The 27,605-nt window shown below is 43.7% G+C and overlaps 2 protein-coding genes across 8 annotated transcripts in view; one reads left to right on the top strand and one right to left on the bottom strand.

Moving 5' to 3' along the window:
* The window catches only part of Fbh1 (F-box DNA helicase 1), a 40,220-nt gene extending 26,336 nt beyond the window's left edge, over nucleotides 1-13,884 (bottom strand). Inside the window, exons 1-3 of one of the 4 annotated variants that reach the window (XM_028891278.1) lie at nucleotides 13,373-13,884; nucleotides 3,322-3,477; nucleotides 409-1,010 (exon numbers count right to left, since the gene is read on the bottom strand). In XM_028891278.1, the coding sequence (XP_028747111.1) occupies nucleotides 409-945 (537 nt within the window). In that variant the 5' untranslated portion in view covers nucleotides 946-1,010; nucleotides 3,322-3,477; nucleotides 13,373-13,884. Of the gene's footprint in view, nucleotides 1-408; nucleotides 1,011-2,626; nucleotides 2,790-3,321; nucleotides 3,478-13,372 lie in introns of those variants that run through there. The other 3 variants (XM_028891270.1, XM_028891261.1, XM_028891285.2) reach the window with 3 other exon arrangements.
* Nucleotides 13,885-14,192: 308 nt separating this feature from the next.
* Nucleotides 14,193-25,819, top strand: Ankrd16 (ankyrin repeat domain 16). 4 transcript variants are annotated; one of them, XM_028891224.2, is made up of 7 exons: nucleotides 14,204-15,231; nucleotides 16,200-16,420; nucleotides 18,540-18,582; nucleotides 21,148-21,256; nucleotides 21,794-21,955; nucleotides 23,344-23,422; nucleotides 25,187-25,819. In XM_028891224.2, the coding sequence occupies exons 1-7, from the start codon at nucleotides 14,918-14,920 to the stop codon at nucleotides 25,342-25,344; spliced, it is 1,086 nt and encodes a 361-aa protein (XP_028747057.1). In that variant the 5' UTR covers nucleotides 14,204-14,917; the 3' UTR covers nucleotides 25,345-25,819. The 4 variants fall into 4 exon arrangements, with proteins under 4 accessions (XP_028747079.1, XP_028747057.1, XP_037061861.1 ...); XM_037205966.1 differs by having other exon boundaries at nucleotides 15,142-15,231; nucleotides 16,039-16,420; XM_028891246.2 differs by lacking the exon at nucleotides 23,344-23,422 and having other exon boundaries at nucleotides 14,193-15,231; nucleotides 25,187-25,339.
* The last annotated feature ends 1,786 nt before the right edge of the window (nucleotides 25,820-27,605 follow it).

Raw genomic sequence — 27,605 nt, 5'->3', positions numbered from 1 at the left:
TGTAACAGCAAAAAGGAAGTGATGAGCTGCAGTGGACAGGATGGGAAGGCACAGTGTGAACAACCCTAAGTCCTGAAGAACAAGTGAGATGGCGACAAGTCGGGTACCAACAAGGTGACCTTACTCTACGTGGGATGGGGGATTACACATGGTGGGCCAAATATGCAGTCTATGATCAGGGCACAGCAAATCATGTGCTTTTAGACAAAAAACAACTGTGAGAAGAAGTTAAGTAAGGGTTCTGGAAGGTTCGAGAGGGCAAGCCTAGACGGCCTCAGATGCCTAGGGAAACTGCACTTTATTCATGAAGCAAATGGAAACCACCACTTTGGAAAGGTCCTCTCCTCCGAAATCTGCACTAAGTGAAGCTAGTCTGTATGCTGTTAGAGGACTGAGCACTTAACTTACCAGTGGGTCACTGATTATTTCCCTCCAAAGGTGACACACCAAGCTGAGGTTCCAGTACAGGTCCTCCACTGGGAGGAAGGCAAAGATGTGCCTCAGGACTTCACTAGGCAGCCTACAAATGTGGCTGGGTACTTCTTGGGAAGGCACAGTTCCAAGAAGCCCATAGTACGAGTCAGGAAAGGGATCGGGACCAATGTCCTCGATATCTTGGCCAGGTTCTGTAGACACTGTAGAGCACTGTGACAAACCATCCTCTGCTTCTTGCTTGACCTCCCTAAGTCTTGTACACGATGAGAACAAACGATGGCGTGGAGTCTTCTTAGTAACTCCATCCCACTGGCTGGCCTCTGCAGCTCTATTACTCTCTTCCTCAAAGGAACGAGACCGTTTCCTGGTAGGAAGAGCAGATCCTGATGAGCTCAGCCTCACTTCTCCATTATCGTCCTGAGGCAAAGTACAACTGCTTTCTGCAGGAAAAATCATATCACCCTCAGAGTCCTGACAGCTGTCCCGGCCAACAGAATTGCTTTTGGCCATGTCATTGGTACAACGCCGGTGGCCAGCTAGGAAAAACTCAGTAATAAATCTCTGACATCCTTGACCTGTAGAGAGAACCCAAACAGAACAGAGAAAAGAAAAGAAAAGAAATCAGTGGCTGCTGACCCACAGTAGACCCTAATAAGACTAATTATCTATGTTAATGGAAAAGAGAGACACTGTTAATGGAAAAGAGAGACACTGGTATGCTTATGGGTCAGGTGGTCATATAAACAGCTAATATAAAAATAATCAGACACATATTTAGCAAGCGACAACCGTTGTATACTGACCAACACTCTACCATGCAAGCATATATATGTATAAAGTCAGATGCTGTACACTGGACACCTGAGTGGGCAGACCGAGAAGAAGCGGCTGCTCACGTTCACATCCCAGGCACAGTGCAGCTTCCTGGCTTGCTCCCACAACAGCAATTCAAAGTTTGCAGAAAGAAACATGCTTTATTAGGTCCACAAGTGTCTATTCTTCATCTGACCATTCAAATATTCTTAATTTCTTTTTATTTCCTACTGTGAATCTGCCACTTTTAAAACAGCTGGAATTTTCTCATCTTATTAGCATGATACCCAGTCTCTTCTTCACATGTACTCAATCAGCATTTTCTTTTCTTTCCTTTTTTAAGATTGATTTATTTATTATGTATACAGTGTTCTGCCTGCATGTGTCCTTGCAGGCCAGAAGAGGGCACCAGATCTCATTACAGGTGGTTGTGAGTCACCATGAGGTTGCTGGGAATTGAACTCAGAACCTCTGGAAGAGCAGTCAGTGCTCTTAACCCCTGAGCCACCTCTCCAGCCTCAATCAGCACTTTCTAAGTACATCTACTTTTGAGAGTACTATGAAGTGATACTCCCTGACCTCACTACCTTTCAAGAGAGAGCCCAAGCAACAGTGATCTCAGATACCACTACAGCTTTTTCTAAATAAAGTATCAATATACAACAATATATATGGTTCCTTTCTAAATGGTAAAGCCCAAATTCTTACTTTGGAAAGAAAGAGAATGGGTTGAAACCAGAATTAGCCTTTAAATGAATTAACGGACTTGAAATTAATATCATATTGGGGAAAGGAACATCAATTATAATTGCTTCTGGAGCAATATAAAAGACTAGAGTTTCGCATCAGTAAGGGCTGGCTAAATCCAGATACTTCTGAATTGCCCAAGTCAGTCATGCCACTAGTGAAAACACTGCTACCCACTCAGCAGCAGAGGCCTGGGGAACTAACAAGACAGGCTGAGAGGTTGGCTTATCCACACAAGGCAAACTAACTTCAGAACTTAAGTCTGAAACTGCCTCACAAAATTGGTTACAGCAGTCCCCAAATTGGGAAATATGGATTATTTAAACTAGATTGGATTCTGAAATTTGGAAAACCAATCTAAAGATTTTAAAATAGATATTAACAAAAGTGAGAATTTGTCTGATATAAACAGAGCTGACAAGAAAAATCAAATTGCTAGAAGTTGACTTTCATGTATTAATGGTATCAAAATTAAAGAGATTAGTGACCCATATTTGATCATTACACATTGCACACTGTATCAAATTACCACACTGTACTCCATTAATAAGGATAAACATTGCATACAAATCAAAAAAACTAAAGTTTTTAAATTCAAGAAGCAAAAAACAAAATAAAACAAAAAGCAAACCTGTCAGGTGATGAGTGTGAATCCATCACAGAAACAGAGAAACACTTTGACAGGTTCTTAGGCATCGTTGTGACATGACAGAAGACCATCATGTCTAAGGTATTATGCTTACTGGACAGACCAGGTACCAGGAAGCAGGCATACAACTGGCCAAGCACAGGGGGAAGCAAAGGCCTGTGACCCAGCTACTCTGGAGGCTGAGGCAGGAGGATGAAAAGCTTAGTGAGAGCTCATCTCAGGACAAAAGGGAGAAAGAGCAGGGCTGTAGCTCCCAGTACAGCACATGGCACCCTGGGTTCAATACCCAGTTCTACATACAACAACCAAAAAAAAAAAAAAAGCACGCCCTGTAAGGCAGGAACACTCTAAAGGAAAAAAAAATACTGATCCTGTGGACTTCCTGACAGGTTGGTCAAGGAGGCAAGATGGTTGTGGACTGGATGACTGGAGGAACAGTGACAGTGGTCCGTGTCTTTTATTACTTTATAATCAGGTACGCTGACAGGGTCTTACATTACAGAAAGGCAGAATTTCCATGGAAAACATACAAAAAATGAACACAAGTGTCAGCCTGTTCTAGCAGGTCTGGAAAATCAAGCAGAGACATTTATGAACACTGGGATGAAACTGGAAGACATTCAAAAGTCACACCAACTACAGATTTAGAGACAGGAGATACTTTTTTGAAGACATACCCCTGTTGCCTCCTTTTGTTCTGGGTCTAGGATAGAGGCCATGGTTCGGGTCTCTGCTCGTCCATCTCTGACTGAAGGGCTGAGTTGAGGCCAAATGTCTCTGGGCCAAATGCTGGCAGTCCACTGCTGTGAGACGCTTCTGCTTGAATTGTCTCACTGTTTTGGAACAAGCAGAAGAAATGGGACACTTGTTAGTTACTCTCAAACACAGACGGTAGCCAATGAATTATACTCAAGTTATAGGAATACATTGAGGCTGATTTTGAAGATCACCACAACTGTCCTTTCTCTTCTCTATTAGTTCCATGTCTAAGCATAAGTTTCTTAGAATTTAAGAATGTTTATGGCCATCACCTCCTTGAACACACCCATCTTCAAGCCTGTTTAATGCTTTAAATAGGAGAATGTAAAGCAGCACTCACAAATGGCATTTTATGATCCTAAAATGACTTTAACTATTTAAAAATTTTAACATACTTTATAAAAGCCTTCCTTGATAATGAAATATTCAAAAGAAGTTGCCCCAGCCTATAAAGACAAACACTGCACATTGGCTCTCCTATGTAAAGCCTTGCTCTGAACTTTTAGATATGTGTCTCCAATTTGGAGTCTGCAGAGATCAGGAAGCTAGAAAGGGCCCAAGAGAGGGAACAGGGAAGAGGCCTTAAGAGGTTAGGGGATGTGATACAAAAAAGTCTCCATTAATTGATAACAGACGTAGCAACTTTCCCAGCCTTCATTTAACCCATGATTCTACAATAACCACAGAAAATTAAGAGTTGACTATAACTTTATTTTAAAAATAAAAACTTGGGTTTTGTTTGTTTGTTTGTTTACTTGCTTTTTGTTTGGAGATAGAGGCTTACCACATTGCCTTGGCTGGCCTGGAACTCAAATATTCTCCTGTCTGCCAAAATTAAAAATTTAATAGTTTACTTTCTATCAAAGGAATGAATTAAACTACTTCTTTTAAATTGCAACTTTTAAAAAACACAAGTATGAGGACCTGAGTTCATATCCCCAGAACCCATGTTTAAAACAAACAAACAAAAATGGGCATAGTAGCTTACGGCTAAGGTCCTAACCTGGGGGTGGGGGGGCTAAGACAGGAGGATCCCCAGAGCTCACTGGCTAGCCTGTCTAGTCAAATCAGGGAACTCAGTGAAAGACCCTGTATAACAAAGTAAGATAGAGAGTGAGTGATAAGTCAGACATCTGACATCAACCTCTGGCTTCTGTGAGTTCATGTGTATGCGCTAGGAGATAGACATAGACACACATAGACACACACACACACACACACACACACACACACACACACACACACCACACATTCAGGAGATATATATACTAAGGCCCTGGGTTTCAAAATACATATTACTGAGAATAACTACAGATCACATTTTCTATGACTACTCCTGCTCAGTACCCAGACAGCTGAGAAATCACCCTTCCCAACTGCGGTTAATTCTTTGAAGTTTTAAGTTTTTAAAAATTAAACTCCATGAATACTGTAAGACATCTAAAAAAGTATTTCCATACATACTAATAGTTGTATTCTGGAGACCTTATGACTACCTCACTTCAGAAGACAGAGAACCACCACATCAGGCCCCACCACAGGGCGCACATATGGCTCTGATGAAGGAAGCACTGGGTAGTTCTGATGTAGGCATTTAACTTTTATCTTAGATGTACCACTGATTAATGAGAAAAACACAGAGAGAAATGTCAAAATCATACGCAAAGTTACCTACCTACTTCTACTTAGAAAAGCTTATCTAACTTGAATAAACGGTGCAAACAAAAGCAGACGAGAAAGCCAGAGTGCTCCTTGCCACACTTTGGCCACATGAGGCCATGGTGGAAAGACAACTGTCTATGAACCAATCTTTGGAAGCAATCCTTGACCAGAAACCAGGCAGGGAAGTGTTGTCATCTTGGACTTTCTAGCTTCCAGAACGTAAAAAATGAATTTCCGTTATTTAGAAACTATCTAGTTTATGACCTTTGTTATAGAAACTAAAAGGACTGACAGTGCATGCTCAGTAAACACTGCATGGGTGATGGATAAGCAAGGCAGGGTGGCCGTGGTACAGGAGTCTAACCCTACCTCACTATGACTTTTATGGAGAACTTGGCAAGGACCCCAGCCTCCCCAAGAGACCGCCTCAAGGCTACTACACAGGACACACAAGAAACATCAAAAATGTTCAATCATAAAAGGATCAGCTAAGGGGAAAGAAAAGGGGTATATTTTTGATTTGTATTTATTTCATGAAATATACTTGAATCTAAAATGCTTGTTGAGAAGATTAAATGTTTGCAGAACCATAACAAAGGCACAAGAACGAAGGAGCTAATGAGAATGTTAGAACAGTGTTATGCCTTCCATGTGTTCTGGCACATTCTCTGTGTTCTGGCATGAAGCCATCATTGGAAGGCGCTATGGTTAAATAGTGAAGGTGGGGCACACTTAGAGGAGATCCGGCTTCTGAATGCTTCTGTATGCAGGAAGTTGCCTCTATTATACTTGGTGTGGTGGGAAATGTCGTGACTTGCAAGGCAGAGGCAACATTTCCATTGGATTCATATATCTATGTAAAATAACTTCTAACTACAGCTAGTGGTCAGAAAGCTAAGTTGTATCCCAAGTGTCTGAGGTAAGTGTTGTAATGCACTGACAGGAAACCTAGTCCTCAGTCTACATCCTCTGGAGTGAAATCATTTAACACCTCCTCCAAGCTTCTCAGAGGTGGAGTGATGCTCCCCTTGACAAGGTGTATGCATTACTACAGCCTATGAACATAGACTCTAACAACATGCTACTCTGAATTTGCAAAATGAGATAACGCATGTGTAAGAACTGTCAACACTCACCTCTCTACATCTATGTCAAAACCTAGCAACAAAAATGCCAGAATTACATGACTACCACACCAATCTGAGTGTCTCCTTAAAAGCATATAAACCTTATTTCAGAAGCATCAGTGTTCTGGGTAACTTAAATACACTAAAATTCTAATTTTATTAGTATGACTTTGAAGAAACAAATCAAATATCGAATTAAAATAAAAACATCCAAATGCATAAAATTTTCCAAGTCACCACGCCAGACTTAATGCTATTCCTCCTTCCTTACACAGCAAATGCATGTTGCACCTCTTTAAAAGGACATTTATTGTTACAAGCTGCTTGTGAATCCATAAAAAGTGACATTAGAATGTTTCATGATAAAGACCACGAGGATTCCTCCGCCTACCAGATATATTAGAATTGTTTCTGAAGCTTTTCAAAGCACAGGAAGCCCCAGAGATGTTCAAATCAGCCCCCTCATTACCTATATGCATCTGTACCCCTCTTTCCAAAGCACTATCACACTGACTAATAGAAATGTGGCAAATCCCTCAGGTGTTAGGACAGTAAAAAATGAGAATATTAAAAAAAAAAAAATCTTGGCAAACACATTTTGTTCAGGCTCAAGTATACCCATTCTCATATTCCTTTCTATGGTGTGGCTTTCTTTTCGTACTTTGTTCTGTCTCCTCTCAAAAGTGTCCCTCTCTAGCCCCCTTCTCTCTCTGCTAGACTGCTTTTTGTTTTTTTTTTTGTTTTTTTTTTTTTTGTTTTTTTCGAGACAGGGTTTCTCTGTGTAGCTTTGCACCTTTCCTGGAACTCACTTGGTAGCCCAGGTTGGCCTCGAACTCACAGAGATCTGCCTGGCTCTGCCTCCCGAGTGCTGGGATTAAAGTGTGCGCCACCACCACCCGGCCTAGACTGCTTTTAGCTCTGGGTCTGTAGACCACTAGCACCTCAGCTTCCTGATCTTTGTTAATCTGACACCAAGATGGGGGTCATTACTTGGAGTCTGGCCTTTCCCTAAATCCTCAGAGCTCTGCACTTTGACCATGGTTGTTCTGGTTTGTTTTTACTGTCAACGTGACACAACCAAGAGTCATCTGGGAAGAGGGATCCTCAGTTGAAGAACTGCCTCTCTCAGAATTGTGGGCATGTCTGTGGGTCATTTTCTCAACTGCTGATTGACGTGGGATGGCCCACAGCCTGCTGTGGGTACTCCTATCTTCAGTATAAGAAAGGTAGCTGTCCCTGAGCAAGTCAATAAGCAGGCGTCCCTCTGGTTTCTGCTCCAGTTCCTGCCTTGAGATCCTGCCCTGGCTTCTCCTGATGATGAACTCTCAAGTATAGCATGAAATAAACCCTTTCCTTTTTGTCATGGTGTTTATCACAGCAACAGTAAAATAACCAGAACAATGGTCTAAGGCATCTCACCCTACTCTGGCCCAACTTCTTTCCTTAAGCAGGTCCTCTGGTGGAGACTAGATTCTTGTCAGCCTGCCCTGAACTATATTCATTACCAAACCTCTGCTATTGGACACAGAGACTATGTCTTACTATCATTTAACCCTCTTAAGTACTTAGCACAGCATTTTCTTATATGTTGAACAAAAAGTTCTTGATGATAATTGATAATTGGGCTTTCATTTACCTGGCCTCGTTTTTTACTTTTTCTTGAAAATCAGTTTATAAAACAAGTCACAAGTGAAAGTTAAGGATTTTGTGGCCCAGGCAATTTATTACTTCTCTTCTTTAGCACAAACCCTCTGCTCATCTTGCTTCTGATGCAGCTGGTCTCACTTTAAGCCTGGGCCCTTATCAATGCCAGACACATAAACAGGTGTGTGCCAAGCTGGGCGCTGGTGGTACACACCTTTAAATCCAGCACTTGGGAGGCAGAGATAGGTAGATAGTTCAAGGCCAGCCTGGTCTGCAAAGCGAGTTCCAGGACAGCCAGGGTTACAGAGAGAAACCCTGTCTTGAAAAAACAAAAACGAGAGAGAGAGAGAGAGAGAGAGAGAGAGAGAGAGAGAGAGAGAGATAGATAGAATTCTCCTAGCTGCCTGAGTACTTAAGATCATGGCTTTAAAAAGAACCTCCTCCACCAAACACACATATGCTTACACAGGCATACACCCATGAGCTATCACCACCTGGAACCATTTTAGATTGTTATGTGATTTAAAAATAAAGTTTACCATGAGGTCATTTCATGTTTGGAGTTATTTTTTGGTATTGCAACAAACTTTACTCTAATAGTTCCAGGATTACTTGAAATTGACACCAAATAATCCCCTTGCCCCTCTATCTTTACTACTTATACTAAAAAATCCTCTAGAATTTAGAGATTATAGGCCTATATAAACAAGATGAAGACAGTTAACTTCTTAAAATTCCTGGAGAGACTAATTATTGTTAAATACCTGCTATTAAAATTAAAAATAAAAAAACAAACCAAAAAATCCAAGCCAACTTCCTAGTACACGGTTCCTAATTGGAGAGAATACTGCTCCACACACCAAATTTAACTTTGCTAGTTAGATAACAGTGCCACCCAACCTCACCTTGGTAGCTTCCCTCATGCTCTGCACAATTCTCTGATGGATAGGCTCTGACCCCTGGTGTTGACTGTGAAGACAGCACAGGTACAGTGGGAAAGAGTCCTTTATTATTATGATTCTGGTATTTGAAAAGTCCAATGACAGCCAGTGAAACTGAGTCCAAATAAATATGGTTAACTCTGTTATCCCTCAACTCTAGCACTCTAAGTCGCCACTCAAGCCAGGAAGTACTTAGTAGAAATACAACCACTCTGTACATTTGAAACACTTATAATGCTTTCATAAATATTTATTAAAGTATATCTTATATAGGTTATTGTTTTAATATATCTTCATTCTATTATATTATTAGCAATTATTTGCATAATGACAGTTTAATATTTCCACTGAGGCTAAATGTTTTCTGTAAGATCTAGTGGGAAGGGGGAATGAAGAATATATTTATACCCAGCATCCTCCATATATAACCTCATAAATAACTGTTAATTAAATGAAAAACTGCACAGCCATAGGACTGCCCTCTACAGTTGGGGCTGTGGTGGCTTCAACTTTCTTACAGCTCTTTAAGGCTTTATGGTACTTGCAATTCCTTCCCTATGTTCTCATTTCATCTGCAAAATAATGTCATGATTATTCAATTAAATTGGGGCTCAAAAGACCCGCTTCAAGTCACAACTAAGCACCAGGGGCTAGAGAGATGGCTCAGTGGTGAAGAGCCCTTGCTGCTCTTGGAGATGACCAGAATTCAGTTCCTAACATTCATGTTGGGTAGCTCACAATGGCTTGTAACTCCAGCTCCAGGGTGATCAATGCCCTCTTCTGGCCTCTGCAGGCACCTGCACACTCTGATGTACACACACACACACACACACACACACACACACACACACACACGCACACTTCAATTTTTTTTTCAGAGCTGAGGACCAAACCCAGGGCCTTGCTAAATCCCCAACCCCTCAATTTTTTTTTAAACTAATAACACCAGCACAAGAACTTGGGTTTTCTGACTCCTTGGTCTGCTGTGTTCCCCACTCTAACATTCTTCCCTTCTAAGCCCAGAAAAGTTTACAGGAGGTTGGAAAAATGTCAAGTTAGTGAAACATAAAGATACATAACTAATCCCAGCACTCAAGAATTGGAGGCCAGCCTGGACCACGCAGTAAGACTTTACTAAAAAATGAAACAAGCTGGGCGGTGGTGGGGCACGCCTTTAATCCCAGCACTCAGGAGGCAGAGGCAGGCGGATCTCTGTGAGTTCGAGGCCAGCCTGGTCTACCAAGTGAGTTCCAGGAATGGCGCAAAACTGCACAGAGAAACCCTGTCTCGAAAAACCAAAAAAAAAAATGAAACAAATACCATTAAAAAACAACAATAACACTGTTATATGTCACAACCAAAGAGAGTTGATAACAAATATGCTGAAAACATTAACTGTAAGAGAAATGTCACTATACAGTCAATAGTACAGACTCAAAATGAAAAACCTTCCAAATATTTTGTCCCCATTTAACTCTAAAACAACCAAACAAAAACAGAGGGAAAAAGAAACAGAAACAAAAACAAACCACCAAACCCAGGAAGAGATCATACTCAGTTCTCATTTCCCTCAATGGCATTCAGAGTTCGGGTAAAGCCAGGACCTACCGGCCACCACATCCTGCTTCTCTAAACCCAAAGGTCCACGTCAGCTGGCCCAATCTTTTATTGTGGGGAGTGTGAGGGAAAATGATGCTGGTATACTGTATCAGGAGGACAAGTCAACCTCAGGTGTCATTCCTCAGAATCTGTCCTGTTTTTAAGAGACAGGTTTCTAACTGGGAACCAGAGCTCACCTGATTTAGCTAGACTGGCTGGCTAGCAAGCCCGTGGTACCTGTCTTGTCGCCCCAGGGCTGAGATGACAAGGCATGCAGTGTCCTGCACAGCTTTGTATGTGGTGCTAAGGATCCAAAACGGGTCCCCGTGCTTGACTGGCAAGCACTTTACCAATTGAGCCATCTTCCCAGCTTACAGCAAGAAAGGATGGGCTGGACTGTTCTATGTCCCTCAGAAGGACTGACAGAAAACAAACAGAAAGGTCGCTATTTACTATCCACAATATATCTTGATATATTTGAAAACCTTTTTCTATTATTCATTCATTCCTCAACCTCTTCCTATAGCTACCACATCCCAGATTTAATATGAACTTCATGAGAGCGTTCCTTATGGTATCCTTGTTGCTAATGCTATTTTAGACATTGGAGAGCATACAAAAATAAGTAAGCCTGACCATAAGGCAGCTAACAAAACAAACACAAATTGCTAAACATACAGCAATCCAAGTACTACATAAATGCACGCATAAGGGCCTATGGTAGTAAATAGAATTAGGATCAATGGAAGAAGCATCATGAAGAATTCAGTCATAAATGATGAATGGGATTCAGTCAGGCATAAGAAAACAATATAAGAGGAGAAAAGGCACAGCAAAACACATTGTGACAGAAAAGTTTCATTTCTTCAGAACAGCCAGCTGATAGGGAATGAGAGATAACAAGACTGGAAAAGGAACTTGGAGGCAGAGACTACAAAAGTCCTCTTATATACTGCTAAAGAAAGTGGCCTTTATTGCATAGGCAATTCAGAGTATCATGCAGTTTTTAAATGCAAGGTCATTACACAATCAAGTTTAGATAGACATGGAGATTGTCAGCAAAACAGATCAGAGAGGCATGGTACCAAGCTAGACAGGAACTGGAGAGGGCCTGAGAGCAGAAGCTGGGTAGAGAGGACAGTTGAGTAACAACACGGTGTTAAGACTAAGAGATCAATCAAGAATAACTGACAGGATAACTGACGTTTCTTGTGGAACAAACAGTAAGAGAAATGGCATCATCAGCTATGTTAAAAAGCAAAGGAGAAATAGCTGCTGTAATCGTTTTTCCCAGAAGCAGAGAAAGGCCTAAAGTTTCAGTTCTAAAAATAATTTTTCACCGGGCTTGGTGGTACACGCCTTTAATCCCAGCACTCCGGAGGCGGAGGTAGAGGCAGGAGGATCTCTGTGGGTTCGAGGCCAGCCTGATCTGTTACAGAGCAAGTTCCAGGACAGTCAGAGCTATTACACAGAGAAACCCTGTCTCAAACAACAACAACAACAACAAAAAATAATAATAAATAAAAATAAAAAATAATTTTTCAGGGTTTCTTTTTGTGTTTTGTTTTGGGTGTTGGTTGGGTCACTTTGCTTTGCTGAGGTAGGGTCTTAGAACAGAGTCCAGCGAAGTGCTGGGATGACAAGTGTGTGCCACCAAGTCCAGATTATTTTGTTTTTGTTTTGTTTTGTTTTTAGAGACAGGGTTTCTCTGTGTAGCTTTGGAGTCTGTCCTAGAACTCACTCTGTAGACCAAGCTGGCCTTGAACTCATAAAGACTTGCCTGGCTCTGCCTCCCAAGTGCTGGGATTAAAGGCATGCGCCACCACTGCCCAGCAATTATTTTGTTTTTAAAGGGAATACCCAGTTAAGCTCCAGAAAAGGCCTATGAAATGTAAGAGCAGTCTTCAAAAAGCATGTGACTGACCATTGACAATATAAGAGTTGGCTTTGGTGATAAATTGCCAGAAGTTATTTCACAGCCAGAACAGCAAAGACAGAATCTACATTTGTCTCTAAAGTCAGCCTGGAAGGGATAGAGAAATAGAAGAAGAAAAAAGACAGTAACACATTTGAAATTAGAATTCAAATAGTTTTATGTATTCACAAGTCAGGAGACATGTTAAAGGATGGGTTCTTCAATTACAACACACAAGTGCCACAGATCCATGAAATACAGCAAAAGTCAGGTAGAAAATTCCAATTCCAATGACAGCTACATGGGAATTGAGACAGTAAAGGTCAGGCCACAAACTAAAGAAATGGGCAGCTCGACCAGACTGAGAGAGCAGCAACCGCTCTCTTCATAAACTTAAAGTACAAATACCCACTCCTCTCCAGAAGGTCACAAGGGCAGTGGGGCAGATTCACAAAGCAATAACTACTTCCCCAAAGGAAAACACACAACAAAGTAAATTCATAAAGCAGAGGAGAGGCAGAATCTTATTTGGAACACTAGCCAATTATCCTGGATTTCAAATATTTCATCCTTTTGTGAACCACGGGTCTCAGTTTTGTTTAAAGAATGGGAAACTAGAGATATAAGGCAAAACCCCATCACTTGTAAGGAAGGAGCAGGTAGCCCAGACTAGCCTCAAACTCAAGGTCCTCCTACTTAAGTCTCTCAAATGTTGAGAACTAAAACCATGTATCATGCAAAGTGGCAAAAAGTTTGAAACTACCAGATGCCTCAACTTTCCAATACGTGGTATAAATCACTAACTTCATTAGGCTTCAATGTCCTCACCTCTAAAACCAGAATGCTGCCGATGGGCCGCTTATGGAATAAACAATGGCAGGCACTTTGTGAACCAAGAGTCCAGTGCCAAACGCAGAGAAATTATTTTTAAGCATAACAGTAGCGGCTTCCATTTTACTCCCCAAACAAAAACATCATCCGGTTAAATGTCCAGTTCCTTGAAAAGAGTCCAACAAAGCTTGCTGGGATCTCAATGAGCCCCTCTAAAAACCCCCAGGCCTTATGTTCCCTGAATCATCACCTGTTCAGGTGAGGGGTTGGAAGGCTACCAAGGCAAACACAAACGTCGGGTGCAGAATACAATGACTCGCCCAAGGTCAAAAACATTACAGTGTAGACAAGTCAGGCTTGCCAGCAGCAGAGGCTACTTCTCGAGTGCTGCCCCTTCTGGAGCCTCCGGGAGCGACGTGGGGGCACCGGTCTGCAGAGAGCTCCCGGCCTCCAGCAGCAGGCCCACACCTGACCATTGCGGGCGCGGCCAGCTCCTCCATCCACCCTCAGCTCGGGCCCCACCCCCGAGGCCGAGACCCCTGCGCTGGGCCCCACAAGGTGAAGTTTGCCCGGCTCGCACCCCACGCCAAGTCCACGGTCTCACGCACTATGGTGGCCCGGCCCAGGACCCCGCCGCCGACACCATCCGGCCGGTGCCCCTGGACGTCCAGCCTTTCCCCGACCAGCAAGCCCCTCCTTCGGCCCCGACTGCGAGCAGAGACGACTGCAGACTTCCTCCGCGAGCTCCGCCCCTTCGCTGCCAAGATGCACCCTCCGCCGAAGATGACGGACGGACCCCTGAACCAGTCAAAACTCGGAACTGGAGGGGCACGCGGACAGACGGCTCCTAGAGCCAATCCGTACGCGAGGCGGGAGAGGGCGTGGCTCAAGGAACTGGGCCACGCCCCGTCGGTGCTTCCGCTGGCGCGGGGGAGGCGAAGGAAACTTTCCCAGAGTTCCTTCGAGCTCCCTGGGTTCCCGTGGGGGCTGAGGCGGCTGCAGCCGGCGGGGAGGGGGCTGGGGTCGGCTGCGGATTGGGTGAGGAGCGGGCGGAGCACGGGGACACTGTCCCACCTCCGAGAGGCCCCAGAAACCCTGCTGTTGGGAGCCTGGGCAGCCCAAGGATGCTGCTGTGCAGGCCGGCAGACATCCCCACAGCACACGTGAGCCCGGTAGGCTCCGGGGTGGTAGGCAGCGTGCGCTCGACTGTGGAGAGCCGGCCTCGCTGCCTCTTGCAGCTACCACCGGAGCAGCCCAAGACCCCGGCTCTGCAGCCTGGCAGACACCTCCATAGGTTGTACGGTGGAGAGCCGTACGGTGCGAGGTCAGGCTGCCAAGCCCCTCTATTCCACTTCAGGGCTTTGCGGTACAGCGGCGCAATGCATTCTGTTAGGTCTTTCGTCGGCGGATGACTCGGGTGCAGAGGACAGTTCAGGATGTCAGGTGCATACCTTTACCCTAAACTGCAAGGGCTCCCACCCTGACGACTTCGCATGTTTGGAGTACGGTTAGGAGAATGACCTATGAGCATGCTTTGTTGTTGGTCCGGTCGCCTGAGGAGACACCATTTCACATTGGGAATTATGACTTTGAAACCAGGGCTGGAGGCATAAAAAAGTCGCTAGCAAACAGAATCCCGCTGGGGGGGGCGGGGCGTCCAGGAGAACGGTCACGTGGAGGAAGCGGAAGCCCTAACCATCTCTCACCTTAGCCCAACCTATGTTTACACTAGTCTGTGTTTAGGAGGACTGGAGCTCCGTCTTCCTCCTACTTTTGTCACGCCTGGTCCCGGGTGATGGCTCCGCCTGGGAATCCCCGGCGCCTCTGCAGGCTGGTGCAGGAGGGCCGGCTGCGCGCTCTGAAAGAGGAGCTGGAGGTGGCTGGAGGTTGCCAGGGGCCAGCCGGAGACACCCTTCTCCACTGTGCGGCCCGCCACGGGCGCCTGGACATCCTAGCTTATCTAGTGGAGGCTTGGAGTATGGATATCGAGGCTGCCAACCGAGACTACAAGCGGCCTCTGCACGAAGCTGCCTCTATGGGCCACCGGGACTGCGTGGACTACCTCTTGGACCGAGGTGCAGTCGTGGACTCCTTGAAGAAGGCCGACTGGTAGGTACCCGGAGTCCAGAAAAGCTACATCGCCACTCTCCGAGGAATCACAAATTTTCATGTATTTTTCAGTGTGTCTGTTAGACGTATAACTTTCCTCGGTTTCTAATTCTCACCCCAGCCTTCCTTTCTTCCTCGGTTTGGCTCTTTAGTTAGGACAATTACTTCCCGTTGAGAGAGTATAGAAATATAATCAAATGGTTAACGGATGGATTGTATTACTCATGTGCCCAGGATGTGTTCTTCTGGAGACATCTTGCTAAAGTACTTGTTCACGGTTGCATTATTTTAATTGACAAGGCTGCAGTGGATAGGTTTCAGTGGCACATGCATTGCATGTTGAGCTCTATGCAGTTTTGTCACATCAAGCGTTGCTCGGCCACCAGCAAGAATGTTGGTGATACTCTTCCACCGCACAAATCAGTTTCATTTGCTGCCATATTGGCATCTTTTTTGTACTATGTCTGGGAGCCTGTTAACTTTTTTAGGCGCCTAACTTAACGAAGTTCCTGCCTTCCAAGTTATTTCAAATCTGTCAAAACATAAGGCCTGGGAAATATATCAGAGGTGGTGCAGCCTCCTAGTGTGCATGAGCCCCTGAATTTGATCTCAGCTCAAGGACAGGAAAGCACCGTATAATTAAAAGTACATCTCCTTCACTATTGTAAAGTAGTTCCACTATATCTTGAGGGTTATCTGTGGTTTATATCAGTCCTCTGCTTGACTCATAAACAGATTTTGCCTCTCAGATAACCTACTCCCGTGGATGCGCATTCAGAATCAGTGTCTCCTTGTTATTTCTCACAGACCTCAGAGAAGTCAGAGGCTGACAGTCTAAGCCGTTTTCCTGCCCCCCACCCCAACCCCCAGACTCCTTTAGGTTTTCCGTCTGTACCAAAAACATACATTCCCTGAAGGCCTGGATTCTTCCAAATGCCTCAGCTCCTTTCCATCCTGGTTGACGTTAGGACTCCTCTGATGATGGCTTGTACAAGGAAGAACCTTGAAGTGATCCAGGTCCTTGTGGAACACGGCGCCAATCCGCTCCTGAAGAACAAGGATGGCTGGAACAGTTTCCACATTGCCAGTCGAGAAGGCGACCCAGTGATCCTCCGGTACTTGCTCACTGTCTGCCCAGATGCTTGGAAAACAGAGAGCAAAATTAGAAGAACTCCTTTACATACTGCAGGTATACCCTGCAGTCGCCTCTGTCTGTAGTTGGTTTCACCCCAGTGCTGCCTACATTTTGTAGTTCAAGTAATCTGCCAGAGGAATGGAGGATTTGGGAAATCAGAGGGCAAGCATCAGAGCATCTTGGGATTTCTTGGCAGACTATAAGTTTGTAAAGTGATGGAGCCCTCGGCTCTGTGTCACTGTGTTAGTCCACCTTTCGAGTGTATCTGTCGTAATTACCCTTCCTGGTCAGTTAGATGGTAAGCTAGCTCTGTCCCTGCCAAAGTCTGTGGCCCTGGGTAAAGAACTTGGTTTGTGTTTGAGCAAATGTCCTTCTTAGCTTTTCACAGTGGTGATGATACCATGCTGTAGTCTTGGCAAAAAGCAAAATTAGTGTGGAATGTGTAGATAATGGACTCAAAAGTCTAAAACAAAGTTGGAAAATAAGCCAGGCAGCATGATGCATGCCTCTAGTTCTAGCCCTCAGGAGGTTGAGGCAAGAGGATCCATGCAAGTTTAAGGCCAGCTGGGCAATGTTGGGAGACCCTTTCTCAAATTCCCCAATATCCTTCCCCCCAGAGAGAGAAATATGGAAGATAATTCTTAGTCTAAGAGGCAGTTCATTGAATTAGGATACTGAGCTGGTACTATCTCTAAAGATCAATATCTAAGATATGATGTAATCTGTACTGTCTGGGAATAAGCACCTGCTTGTTCTCCAGTCACAGCCAGCACTTATGGACCAAGGGATCCTTTCTGAAACTTTTTGAGTAAGTAGGAAAAGTCCACCTAGTTCATAAAATGCTTGGCTAGCTCCCATCATGCACACTCCCCAAAATATTCTCTTGGAGAAACAGTCACTAATCTGTCACTCACCCAAAATAAATGGAGGACAGAGAGTCAGAACCTTTTCTGTTGAGAATAGGTATCTTAAGTAGAAGGAGTAAATTTCTGGATAATTTTCATAGATTACTATTAAATAGGTTACCTTCAAAGTGTTTTTGCAGTTTTCTGGCAAGAGACTACACCAGCCTTTGCAACTTCCAGCACTAAAGTGGGGAGATAAGTTTAAAATTGGAAGTTTGCCGTGAAAGTGCTCAAAACATCATTCTTTATCATTTATTTGGTTGGATTTTTTTTTGATAGGACAGTAACATTATGTATTTTAGGTTTTCCTTCTGTGAGAAGACCAGGGCTGATGTGACTGAATAGATGGCTCAACAGTTAAGAACACTTATTGTTCTTCCGAAGGACCTGGGTTCAGTTCCCAGCACCCACATGGTGGTTCACAACAGTCTCTAACTCTAGATCCCAATTTTCAAGGGATCCATCACCCTCTTTTGACATCTGTGGGCATAATCCATATGTGTGGTACACATACAGACATGCAATTAAAACAGTTATACACAGAAAATTGAATAAATAAATATAAGGCAAAATTTTTTTAAAGCCAGGAGAAAGAATTTTGCTTGTTTGTTTATTTATTTATTATTTAGGTTTTTTGAGACAGGGTTTCTCTGTGTAACAGCTCTGACTGTCTTGTCTTGGAACTCATTCTGTAGCCCAGGCTGGCCTCGAACTTGAAGAGATCTGCCTGCCCCTGACTCCCAAGTGCTGGGATCAAAGGCATGCACCACCACCAACGGGCTTGTTCTTAATTATTTATTCATTGTACTGGGATAAAACCGAGGGTTTTGTGCATCCTAGGTCAGGGTTTGGCTAATGAGTTACCTCCTCAGCTGTCTTAGTTAGAGTTTCTATTGCTGTGAAGACACGCCATTATCACAGCAATTCTTATAAAGGAAAAACATTTAATTGAGGTAGCGGCTTATAGTTTCAGAGGTTTAGTCCATTATCCTCATGGCAAGACATGACAGTATGCAGGCAGACATGGTGCTGGCTACATTTTGATCAGAAGGCAACAGGAAATGGTCTGTGACACTGGGAGTTGCTTGAGCATAGAGGAACTCAAAACCCACCCCCCACAGTGACTGACACCCTTTCTCCAACAAGGTCACACCTCCTAATAGTGCCACTCCCTCTGTGGGCCATTTTCTTTCAAACCACCACACCAGCCAAGAAAATTTCAAGTATACACTAAAAAGTTCTGATTGTCTCCATTCTTTTCCCCGCAGCGATGCATGGCTGTTTCGAAGCAGTACAAGAGCTTCTTGATAGGTAAGAATAGCATGGTAAGTTGGTGGAAATATTTCTTAGTTATAACAAGGAGTTACTTTTCCTTTTATGTAGAGAGCTCAGTGTCCACAATGGAACAGGGTCGTGTACCAATTCAGGGTCCCCATAGGAGTGTGTGATAGGAAGACCCAGTGTAAATTAGTAAAGACTGAAGAAATAAATAATGTTTCGGCACCAGCACAGCCAAAGCTGTTCACCTGAAGGGAAAATAACAGCTGTCATGAGGGCCAAGGGGGTTTTTTGCACCAGAAGAAAGGAGAGCACATTTGAGAGACTGGTAGTAGTTCAGGATATGCTGAAGTCTCAACAGTATAGAATATGGATGCTACAGACCATTGTGTTCATGTTATGTGTCTGAATGTTTTGCTTGCGTGCCTGTCTGTACACCATATGCATGCCTGGTGCCTGTGGCAGCCAGAAGAGGGTGTCAGAGGGAATCAAACCCAGGTCCTCTGGAAGAGCAACAAATACTCACCACTGCTGAACTTTCTCTCCAGGCCCCTTGGTGAAGGGTTTTGAAGCCAGGGGTCATAAGAAGTCAGCAGTTTTCAAGCATCACCTAGTTGCAAAATATAAATGAACCTGGGATGGGAAGAGGTTTCTGTGAAATTGTCCCTTAGGTTGATGAAGTGAAACAGGAGAGAAGTGATGGCAGTTGGGCTGAAGAGATGAGTCTAGAAAGTGTGGTGGTTTGAAAAAGAATGCCCCCTTATATTTAAGTATTAGTCACCAGGGAGTGAAGATTAGAAGTATTAGGGGGTGTGGCCTTGTTGAGGGGGTGTGGCCCTGAGGGTGGGCTTTGAGGATTCAAAAGTCGATGCCAGGCCTAGGCTCTCTCTGCCTAGGAATCAGGATGTAACTCTCAGCTACTGTTCCAGTGCCTGCCTGGGCATGCCACCATGCTCCTACCATGATGATGGTAGACTAAACATCTGAAACTGTAAGCAGGCCCTCAACTGAATGATTTCTTTCATAAAGAGTTGTCTTTATGGCAATAGAACAGTGACTAAGGCAAGAAGGAAGAAGCGGATTGAAAGGTATCTTTAAAAAGTAGAATCAATAGAAATAGGTGCATAATTTGATGAAAAGGGTCTGAGGGGGCCTGGGAATGCACCTCAGTGGTAGAATGCTTGCCTAGCATATTCAAGGCCTTAAAATAAAGGAGGAGCAAGGGAACATCAAGGATGCCTTTCACAGTGTGGCACCTGAGACATTGAACCCTGAAAGAGGAGCAAGGTTAGGGGAGCCATAAGAATTTCACCTTGGAGCCCGGGCAGTGGTGGTGCACACCTTTAATCCCAGCACTCGGGAGGCAGAGGCAGGCTGATCTCTGTGAGTTCAAGGCCAGCCTGGTCTATAGCTCGAGATCCAGGAAAGGTGCAAAGCTACAAGAGAAACCCTGTCTCGAAAAACCAAAAAAAAAAAAAGTTAACAATCAAAATTATTGGGGCTGGAGAGATGGCTCAGAGGTTAAGAGCACTGACTACTCTTCCAGGGGTCTGGGTTCAATTCCCAACAACCACATGGTGGCTCACAGCCATCTGTAATGAGATCTGGTGCCCTCTTCTGGCCTGCAGGCATACATGCAGACAGAACACTATACATAAGAAATAAATCTTTAAATAAAAAAAAAAGAATTTCACCTTGGAACAAGTCGGGTAGTTGTATATGTGTGAAAGATCAAAGCAGAGTTCAAGAAGGCAGAGACAAGGTGGACCAGAAACCAGTGTGACACTTTGCACCATATGAATGGTGATGAGAAGTTAGAAGTGGAAAAGATAATGGGCCAAAGCAAAGAGCATTGAATCCTGTATCCTAAAAACATTTGTCAAGCACTTAGAACCACAGGTGGGACATATTTGCTTTTCTGCAAATTTGTAAATACTCTTCATTGAAGAAATACTTTTCAGTAGCCTTTGTGTGTTAGGTCTGGGTAATGAAATAAACATAGCTCTTTGCTAATGGCCTTCATAGGGTAATGAAGACAGTGTTTGTAAATAATTCCATGGAACCCTAGAATTAAAAAGCTACATACTGTGGCACACATCTGTAATTCCAGCCTTCCAGAGACTGAGGCAGGAGAAGCAAGATGACTGTGGTTGCTCTGGAGAATTGGGGCAGAGGAAGGGGAGGCAAGGGTCATGATTAGAAGAGCATTCGGAGGCTGTTAGTCACCCTGCGTGTGCATAGGGGTGAAAGTGGAGATGGAGAGGAGAATGTAGATGTTTTAAGTAGCCTGGCTACAGAATTATATTTAGGTAATTGTTTGGGAAAGAGAAGAAAAAGATAGTAAGGGTGACTACAAAGCTTCCAAGCTGAGAAACTGAAGAAATGAAAGCTCCAGCTGATGTGATGAGAAAGTTAAAAGAGGAAGGTCCTGAAGACATGGAACTCGGTTCAGATGCTAAGGCGATAAAAGAAAGACAGCTCCAGACTGTCACAGGTCACCTGTAAGGTATACAGCCTGCTGCAGGTCATCAAGTCATCTGTCTTGGGTTTGCAATGGTGAATATTCACAGTTCTGTCGTTTTTTGGATTTGACTCTAGGTGTCTCTATGAACCAGACTGTAGAGATAACTGTGGTGTCACGCCCTTCATGGATGCAATTCAGTGTGGCCATGTTAACATAGCCAAGCTGCTCCTTGAAAAACACAAGGTATAAATAAAGTGGTTTTGCTTTTTCCTTTAGTTCTTCCTTAGAAATTTTAGATCTGGGAATAATGATACATCATTATTCATTTGCTGGTTTCAAATCCTGGCTCCTGAGTTTCTCCACCTTTGACCTCTGTAAATATACATGCATTCACATTCCCATCTCTAAAATTGTGACAAAATGTAATTTCTTTGGAAGGTTCCTTACAAAGATTTAATGATGCTAGGTTGGAACTCAAAGTAGAATGCTCAGAACCTTGGACTTGATCCAGGGAGGATCCAATAATCCAACATACATAGAGCAGTTAGAAAATTAAGGATTCACTGAACATTGTCACTTTGATAGTAGTAGCAACAAGTTGTCCTGACAGAGCTTAAGGCACTATAGCCAGAGCATTGACTTGACCACATTTTAGTTCAAATGCTTTGAAAATCAGGAAGAAATCATGTGCTCTGCCCGGTAGAACCACACCAGAACATCTGCAGGACTATGGACCAGATTCCTCTGCTTTTTACGCTGCTCCCCTTTCCTGCCTACTAGGCTTGCCCTTCAGCTGAAGATAGTCTGGGGGCCCAGGCTCTACACCGGGCAGCAGTCACTGGGCAGGATGAAGCCATACGATTCCTGGTGTCCAGTCTTGGCATTGATGTAGATGTGAGAGCAAAGTCAACCCAGCTAACAGCACTTCTTTATGCAGCCAAGGTCAGTTGCTTGTCATGACAGCATTTCTTCCTGAGGCTTGCTGCTCTGGGGATGGCCAGCTCTTGTAGTCTTGGCCTCTTTGGCTCCCTCAGTACCCTCTGTTCCCAAGATGTTTGTGATTCTGAATCTTTCAATCTCTTTAAATGGAAACATGACATTTTTGGTGTCTAGGCAAAATGGAGAGAGGAGAACTCTTAATTCTGTGTACTACTTGGGCTTTCTGTACTCTTATTTTCAGGAATGTTGTTGAAAACCGTGACGATGTTGGAGGGTAGTGAAGGCCTTTTCAGTTGTCCCTTAAGTGTTTGAAAGCAAACTGTGGAACTCCACTTTGGTGTAGCGAAGTTAAATATTTTCTATTAAAAATAAATAAACGGGGCTGGAGAGAGAGCTCAGTGTTACACGTGCTTGCTGCACTTGCAGAGTGCCAGCACCCACATCAGGCAGCTCACAACTGCCTGGAACTCCAGCTCCAGGGGATCTGATGCCCTCTTCTGGCCTTAACAGGCACCTTCGTACGTGTACACACACACACACACACACACACACACACACACACACACACACCACAACACAAATAAAATAACTTGCTAAAAATGAACAAATGAGCAAAGATTCACTCTGAAATTTGTAGCTCTTTTTTATATTGAATTGAGAATTTAAAATCTCTTTAACTAGCACAAAGAAATTGCATCTACTGGTCTCTCCAATGTACAAAACATTAAGGATGTGCATTAATATTTCACTAAAGAAAAGGCTATTTTAGGAGCCTTGCTTATTATACATTGTTTAGAAGCCAAGTGCCTTTATTTGGTTTCCTAGAAGCAAGAGTACATGTTTTCTGACCAAAAATCCCCACTGCACTTCCCCTGAATTCAAGGGATAGGTACGTGAATGGACTGAGGACTCAGTCCATGAACATTTTCTCCGTAGAAAGGCTGAATTGGAAATCTTGATTGTTTTTTTCCAGCCTCACTAGTTTGTAATGAGCTGACTGGCAGGACACGTGTGTATAAATTACTGCGTGAATGATGCTAGCTATAGTAGTGGTCTCTTCTGAGAGCCTCAGTTCCCTCTGTCTTAAAGATTTTAGCAAAAAGTTCATATGCTTGGGAAATTTTGGAATTGAGTTCTATATAAACCACAAGGCTTTGTACTGCTGACCTTGATGGAAACCTAATAGTATTATCCATCCTGATAACTGAATGTTACAAATATTTAACGATTCGTGTGAGAATCATGGATGATATAACTCTTCCTTAAGACAGGAAGATTCAGAATTTGCAGTTGGCTGCCTCAGGAAGAGTTTCTGATGAGCACTAGAGATGGTTTTTAAAGGTTTGCTTTTGTCCTCATCACAGCGGTAATGCATCTATTTCAACACTCAGGAAGGACAGACGGGCACAGTTCAAACTCTGTTATCCCTGGGTGCCGACATCAACTCTAAAGATGAAAGAAATCGCTCAGGTACGGAATGCAAATGACTCGGGTACTTTTTAGTTGAAAGCATTGATGTAGGTTTAGCACCTCAGTGGTGAGCTCTTACCTATTGTGTACATGTCCTACATTCAGTCCCTAGCCATGAAAACCAAACAGTCTCTCCCTAAAATAGCTTTTGCCTGGTGCCTATGGAGGCCAGAAGAGGGTGTTGGATCCCCTTGAACTGGAGTTACAGAAGGTTGTGTGCCATGATGTGGATGCTGGGAATCGGACCCGGGTCCTCTGGAAGAGTAGCCAGTGCTCTTAACTGGTGAGCCCTCTCTTCAGCCCCTTATATATAGACCTGGCTGGCCTCAAACTCACAGAGATCCACTTACCTCTGCCTGCTGAATGTTGGAATTAAAGGTGTGTGCCACCACAACTGGTCAACGTCATGATTATGATGATGGATACTAACCACTACCTTGTTACTATGGTTGGTTGGTTTGTGTGGGTTTTCCCCTCCAGATTTACTTATTTATTTTTATGTGTGTGTGTGTGTGTATTTCTATGAATGTGTGCAAGTACCTAGAGGCCAAAAGAAAGCATCCGATCTACTAGAACTGGAGTTGCAGGTGGTTGTAAGCTGTTTGATGTAGGTGCTAGGAACTGTGTTCTTGACTGCTGGGGCATCTCTCCAGCCCCTATTATAACAATATCTGTGAGGCGGAAGTATTTTCTATCTATCCATAAGGACTATTATATAAATTTAGGGTCCAGAGCTATAGTCTCAGAGTGCTTGTCTTTCTCTTTGTGTACTGGAGACCAAGCCCAAGGCCCAGGTAGATCTACCATTGAGCTGCATCCCTAGTGCTGTCCAGAGCTGACCCTTTAAACTTGACTTTAGAATAAACCAATTAGTATTCTTGGAGCCAAAGGTCATCTCATAGGGTTCAGTGGCATCTTCAGGCTTGAAAGATTCACAAACGACCCATTGTCACTTGCAGGTCATAAGGGATAACTGCTGCTAGTCTAATCAGGGCTCTGAACTTGGTCCTCAAGACCAGGCAGCAGGACACACTTGGATTCACAGCACACCCGACCTTTTAGTGCTAATTTCTACACGTCGAGTAAAAAGATTGGTCAACAGATTTTTATCACTACATCCTAATTCATGGTAATTCAGCAAAACACTGAGGAATTTTTACGTGCCATTAAAACCATATTTAAGTAGCACATGAGAGGGAGCTTAGGGTGAATCAGTCCTCCTGTTCCCGGTTAAGTAGAAAAGCTTCTTATATCCTTTCTGATTTTTGTTTGTTTGTTTGTTTTTGGAGACAGGGTCTCTCTATGAGCTCTGGTTGTCTGGGAACTCACAAAGATCTGCCTCCCTTTGCCTCCCATTTGCCAGGATTAAATGTGTGTGCCACCACCACACCGAGCAGGTTTGTTTTCTTTAGAAATATTTTCAACTCAGTCACGTTTAAATTGTGATCCAGTGTAGGCCGTCATGGGTAGGTTATGAAAGTGTAAAATCTGTATAAGTGAGTACCTGGCAAGGTGGCTGAGTGGGTGAGAGCACATGAAGCCAAGCCTGGTAATCTGTGTTTTATCCCCCAGGGCCCGTGTAGTGAAAGAGAGCCAACTCCTGCACATTGTCCCTGACCTCCCTCTCCACATGCACCATGACAAATGCACACGTACACATATTCACACTCTAAATAAGCATAAGCTCTGCATGACTGCATAATCCATTGTTTTTTCTGAATGCAGTGCATGTTCTCAGCATAGACCGTTTTTGTCTCCCTTTAGCCCTGCATCTGGCCTGTGCAGGTCAACATGTGGCTTGCACCAAGTTCCTCCTGCAGTCAGGACTGAAGGATTCTGAAGACCTAACAGGCACCCTGGCCCAGCAACTCACAAAGAGTATAGATATCCTTCAGGACTTCAACCACACCGTGAAATCATAAGGATGTTTGAAGAAGGAGGCAATAAAGTCCATGATAATTCACATCCTGCTTTTTCAGTCACTGACAAATGAGTGAGTTACTCCTCAGCCAGTGTTTTCCTCTCCTTCTGCTGTCCCTTCTTCATGTTTCTCTGCTGGAAGACTTGCTAGATGGCCAGGACTCTGGATTCCTGGCATGTTATACGATCTTGAACACCGCCTTTTCTTTTTTTTTTTTTTCTTTTTTAAACTGTACTGGGGATTGAAGTCAGAGCCTTGCTCATGCCAAGCAAGTACCGTGCCACTGAGCTACATCACCAGCCCCGTGTTTTGTTTCTTCTGCCCTTCAGGTGGAGTAAGATTAAACATCATGTCCTGCATACCCCTAGGTTTGAAATTTGTAATGTGAATGAATGTAACATAGCCTTCTTTAAATATATGAAAATGTAATAAAACTGAAAATGTAAATTGCTGTTTACTCAAGCTGTAAAACATAATTGGCCATTTTATTCTTTTCCTTCCTAGCTTTTATGTGGCCATTTGGTTTCATAGTTTGGCCATTTGTGATGGTATGCATACTTTACCCGCTAATAACAACATTTACAGGGAATTGATGGACACCTTTTGGTATTCTCATTACTGCTAGTTAAGCAGTAACTAGGTTACTTGTTTGTTTTTTGTTTTGTTTTAATGCTTGTGGATATTTTGCCTGCATGTATGTCTTTGTGCCACAGGCATGCCGGATGCCTTTCGCAGCCAAAAGAGGCTGTCAGATCCCTGGGGCTGGAGTTACAGATAGTTGTGAGCCTCCACATGGGTGCTGGGAATCAAACCTCAGGTCCTCTGGAAGAACAGCCAGTAAGTACTCTTTGATAAGGTTTTTGCACCCCAATAAGCCTCTCCGCTGACACAGCAATCCAAATCAGACTGAATTAGAAAAAGCTAGCCAGGCAGTGGTGGTGCATGCCTTTAGTCCCAGCACTCGGGAGGCAGAGGCAGGCGGATCTCTGTAAGTTCAAGACCAGCCTGGGCTACCAAGTGAGTTCCAGGAAAGGCACAAAGCTACACAGAGAAACCCTATCTCGAAAAAAGAAAAAAAGAAAAAGCCCTGGTTTAATGGGTAAAGCGTTCTGGGTGACTCTCCAGCCCCCCAGAGAGGAGACAGGAATGAGAGAGCAGAGAACCACTTGTCTGTTTTCTGGGATGCAGCTTATATATACCCTGTGGGAGTGGTCTTGAGCATCTCTGGGGTAGGAGCTGTGTTTGGCAGGCTTTGAAGGGGCGGGTTTGGGGAAAGAGATTGGGAGGGGAGTTGAGGTAGATTTTCCACCAGAACATTCCAGACTCTTTGGGTATATGGATGCCAGGGTGCCGGGAGTTGAGGTAGAACTCCCACCCAAACACTCTTAACCACTGAGCTGAGCCATCTCTCTGGCCCCAGCTAAAAGATTTTAACCTTCAAGGGTTTTTTGTTTGTCTTAATAGACAAGTTCAGTCATGAGCAAGATTTAATCCTCATTAGTTTAGTGTAATCTAGCAGGTACTATTACACACCTACCTCACTCTAGTATTGTGCTTGCCTTAACAAATAGCAAAGACTTCTAGTTCCTCTTAATTATTCTCCTACAAAGTTCACAAATCCCTGTTCAGACCACCAAATAAATGTTCCTGTAGAAACATAATCTTCTCTTGTAATCTCTCCATCACACACTGTACACCTATGCTTATCTGAGGTGGGATTACCATGCTCTCTTGTGTCAAAGATCTCTTTGTTTCAATACATTTTGGGTCTGAAGATGATCCTGGTGTGTAATATTCTATGTATGTATGTTGGGGGCAAAAGGTCAACTTAGCACACCCACAAAGCATTCTATTCATTCTCATTCATTTGCTCTCTCCCCTCTCCTTCCTGCCCAACAAAAGCCTCTCTGTACCTGAAGCTAGCCTCCTCAGATTTGTAATTTTTTTAAGCTCTGAGTGCTGAGATTTGAACATGAGCTGTAATGCCTGGTATCTCTTTCTTGTTTGCTACTCTGAACACATAATTAATTCCCGTGTGTCACATTGCTTCTGCCCTTCCTAGTCCTAGATTCCATAAACCTTGACTACTGTAGGCCACTGCTAAAATTACTCAAGAGCCAGAGATGACTGTAGATGTAACCAACCATCTTATTAAATAAGAAGCATAGAACCAATGTAAAGAAGAAAGCCAAGAGGTCAAAGCTCAGAGCTAAAACCTTACCCTTTCTCCTGAGGTGGTCCTCCCTCTCCAAAAAGAGACCT

This window comes from Peromyscus leucopus, chromosome 5, assembly GCF_004664715.2.
Source record: "Peromyscus leucopus breed LL Stock chromosome 5, UCI_PerLeu_2.1, whole genome shotgun sequence".
In the NCBI taxonomy this organism is placed as follows: domain Eukaryota; kingdom Metazoa; phylum Chordata; class Mammalia; order Rodentia; family Cricetidae; genus Peromyscus; species Peromyscus leucopus.
Note: the sequence above shows the minus strand (reverse complement) of the source record. Positions and strands in the feature narration are given on the sequence as shown.

Excerpts from the sequence above, each read along its gene's own strand:
- Ankrd16 (XM_028891224.2), top strand. The coding sequence starts at position 14,918 with ATGGCTCCGCCTGGGAATCCCCGGCGCCTCTGCAGGCTGGTGCAGGAG. Across the intron at positions 15,232-16,199 it reads TCCTTGAAGAAGGCCGACTG|GACTCCTCTGATGATGGCTT; the intron begins GTAGGTACCCGG and ends GGTTGACGTTAG. Across the intron at positions 21,257-21,793 it reads TGCTCCTTGAAAAACACAAG|GCTTGCCCTTCAGCTGAAGA; the intron begins GTATAAATAAAG and ends CCTGCCTACTAG.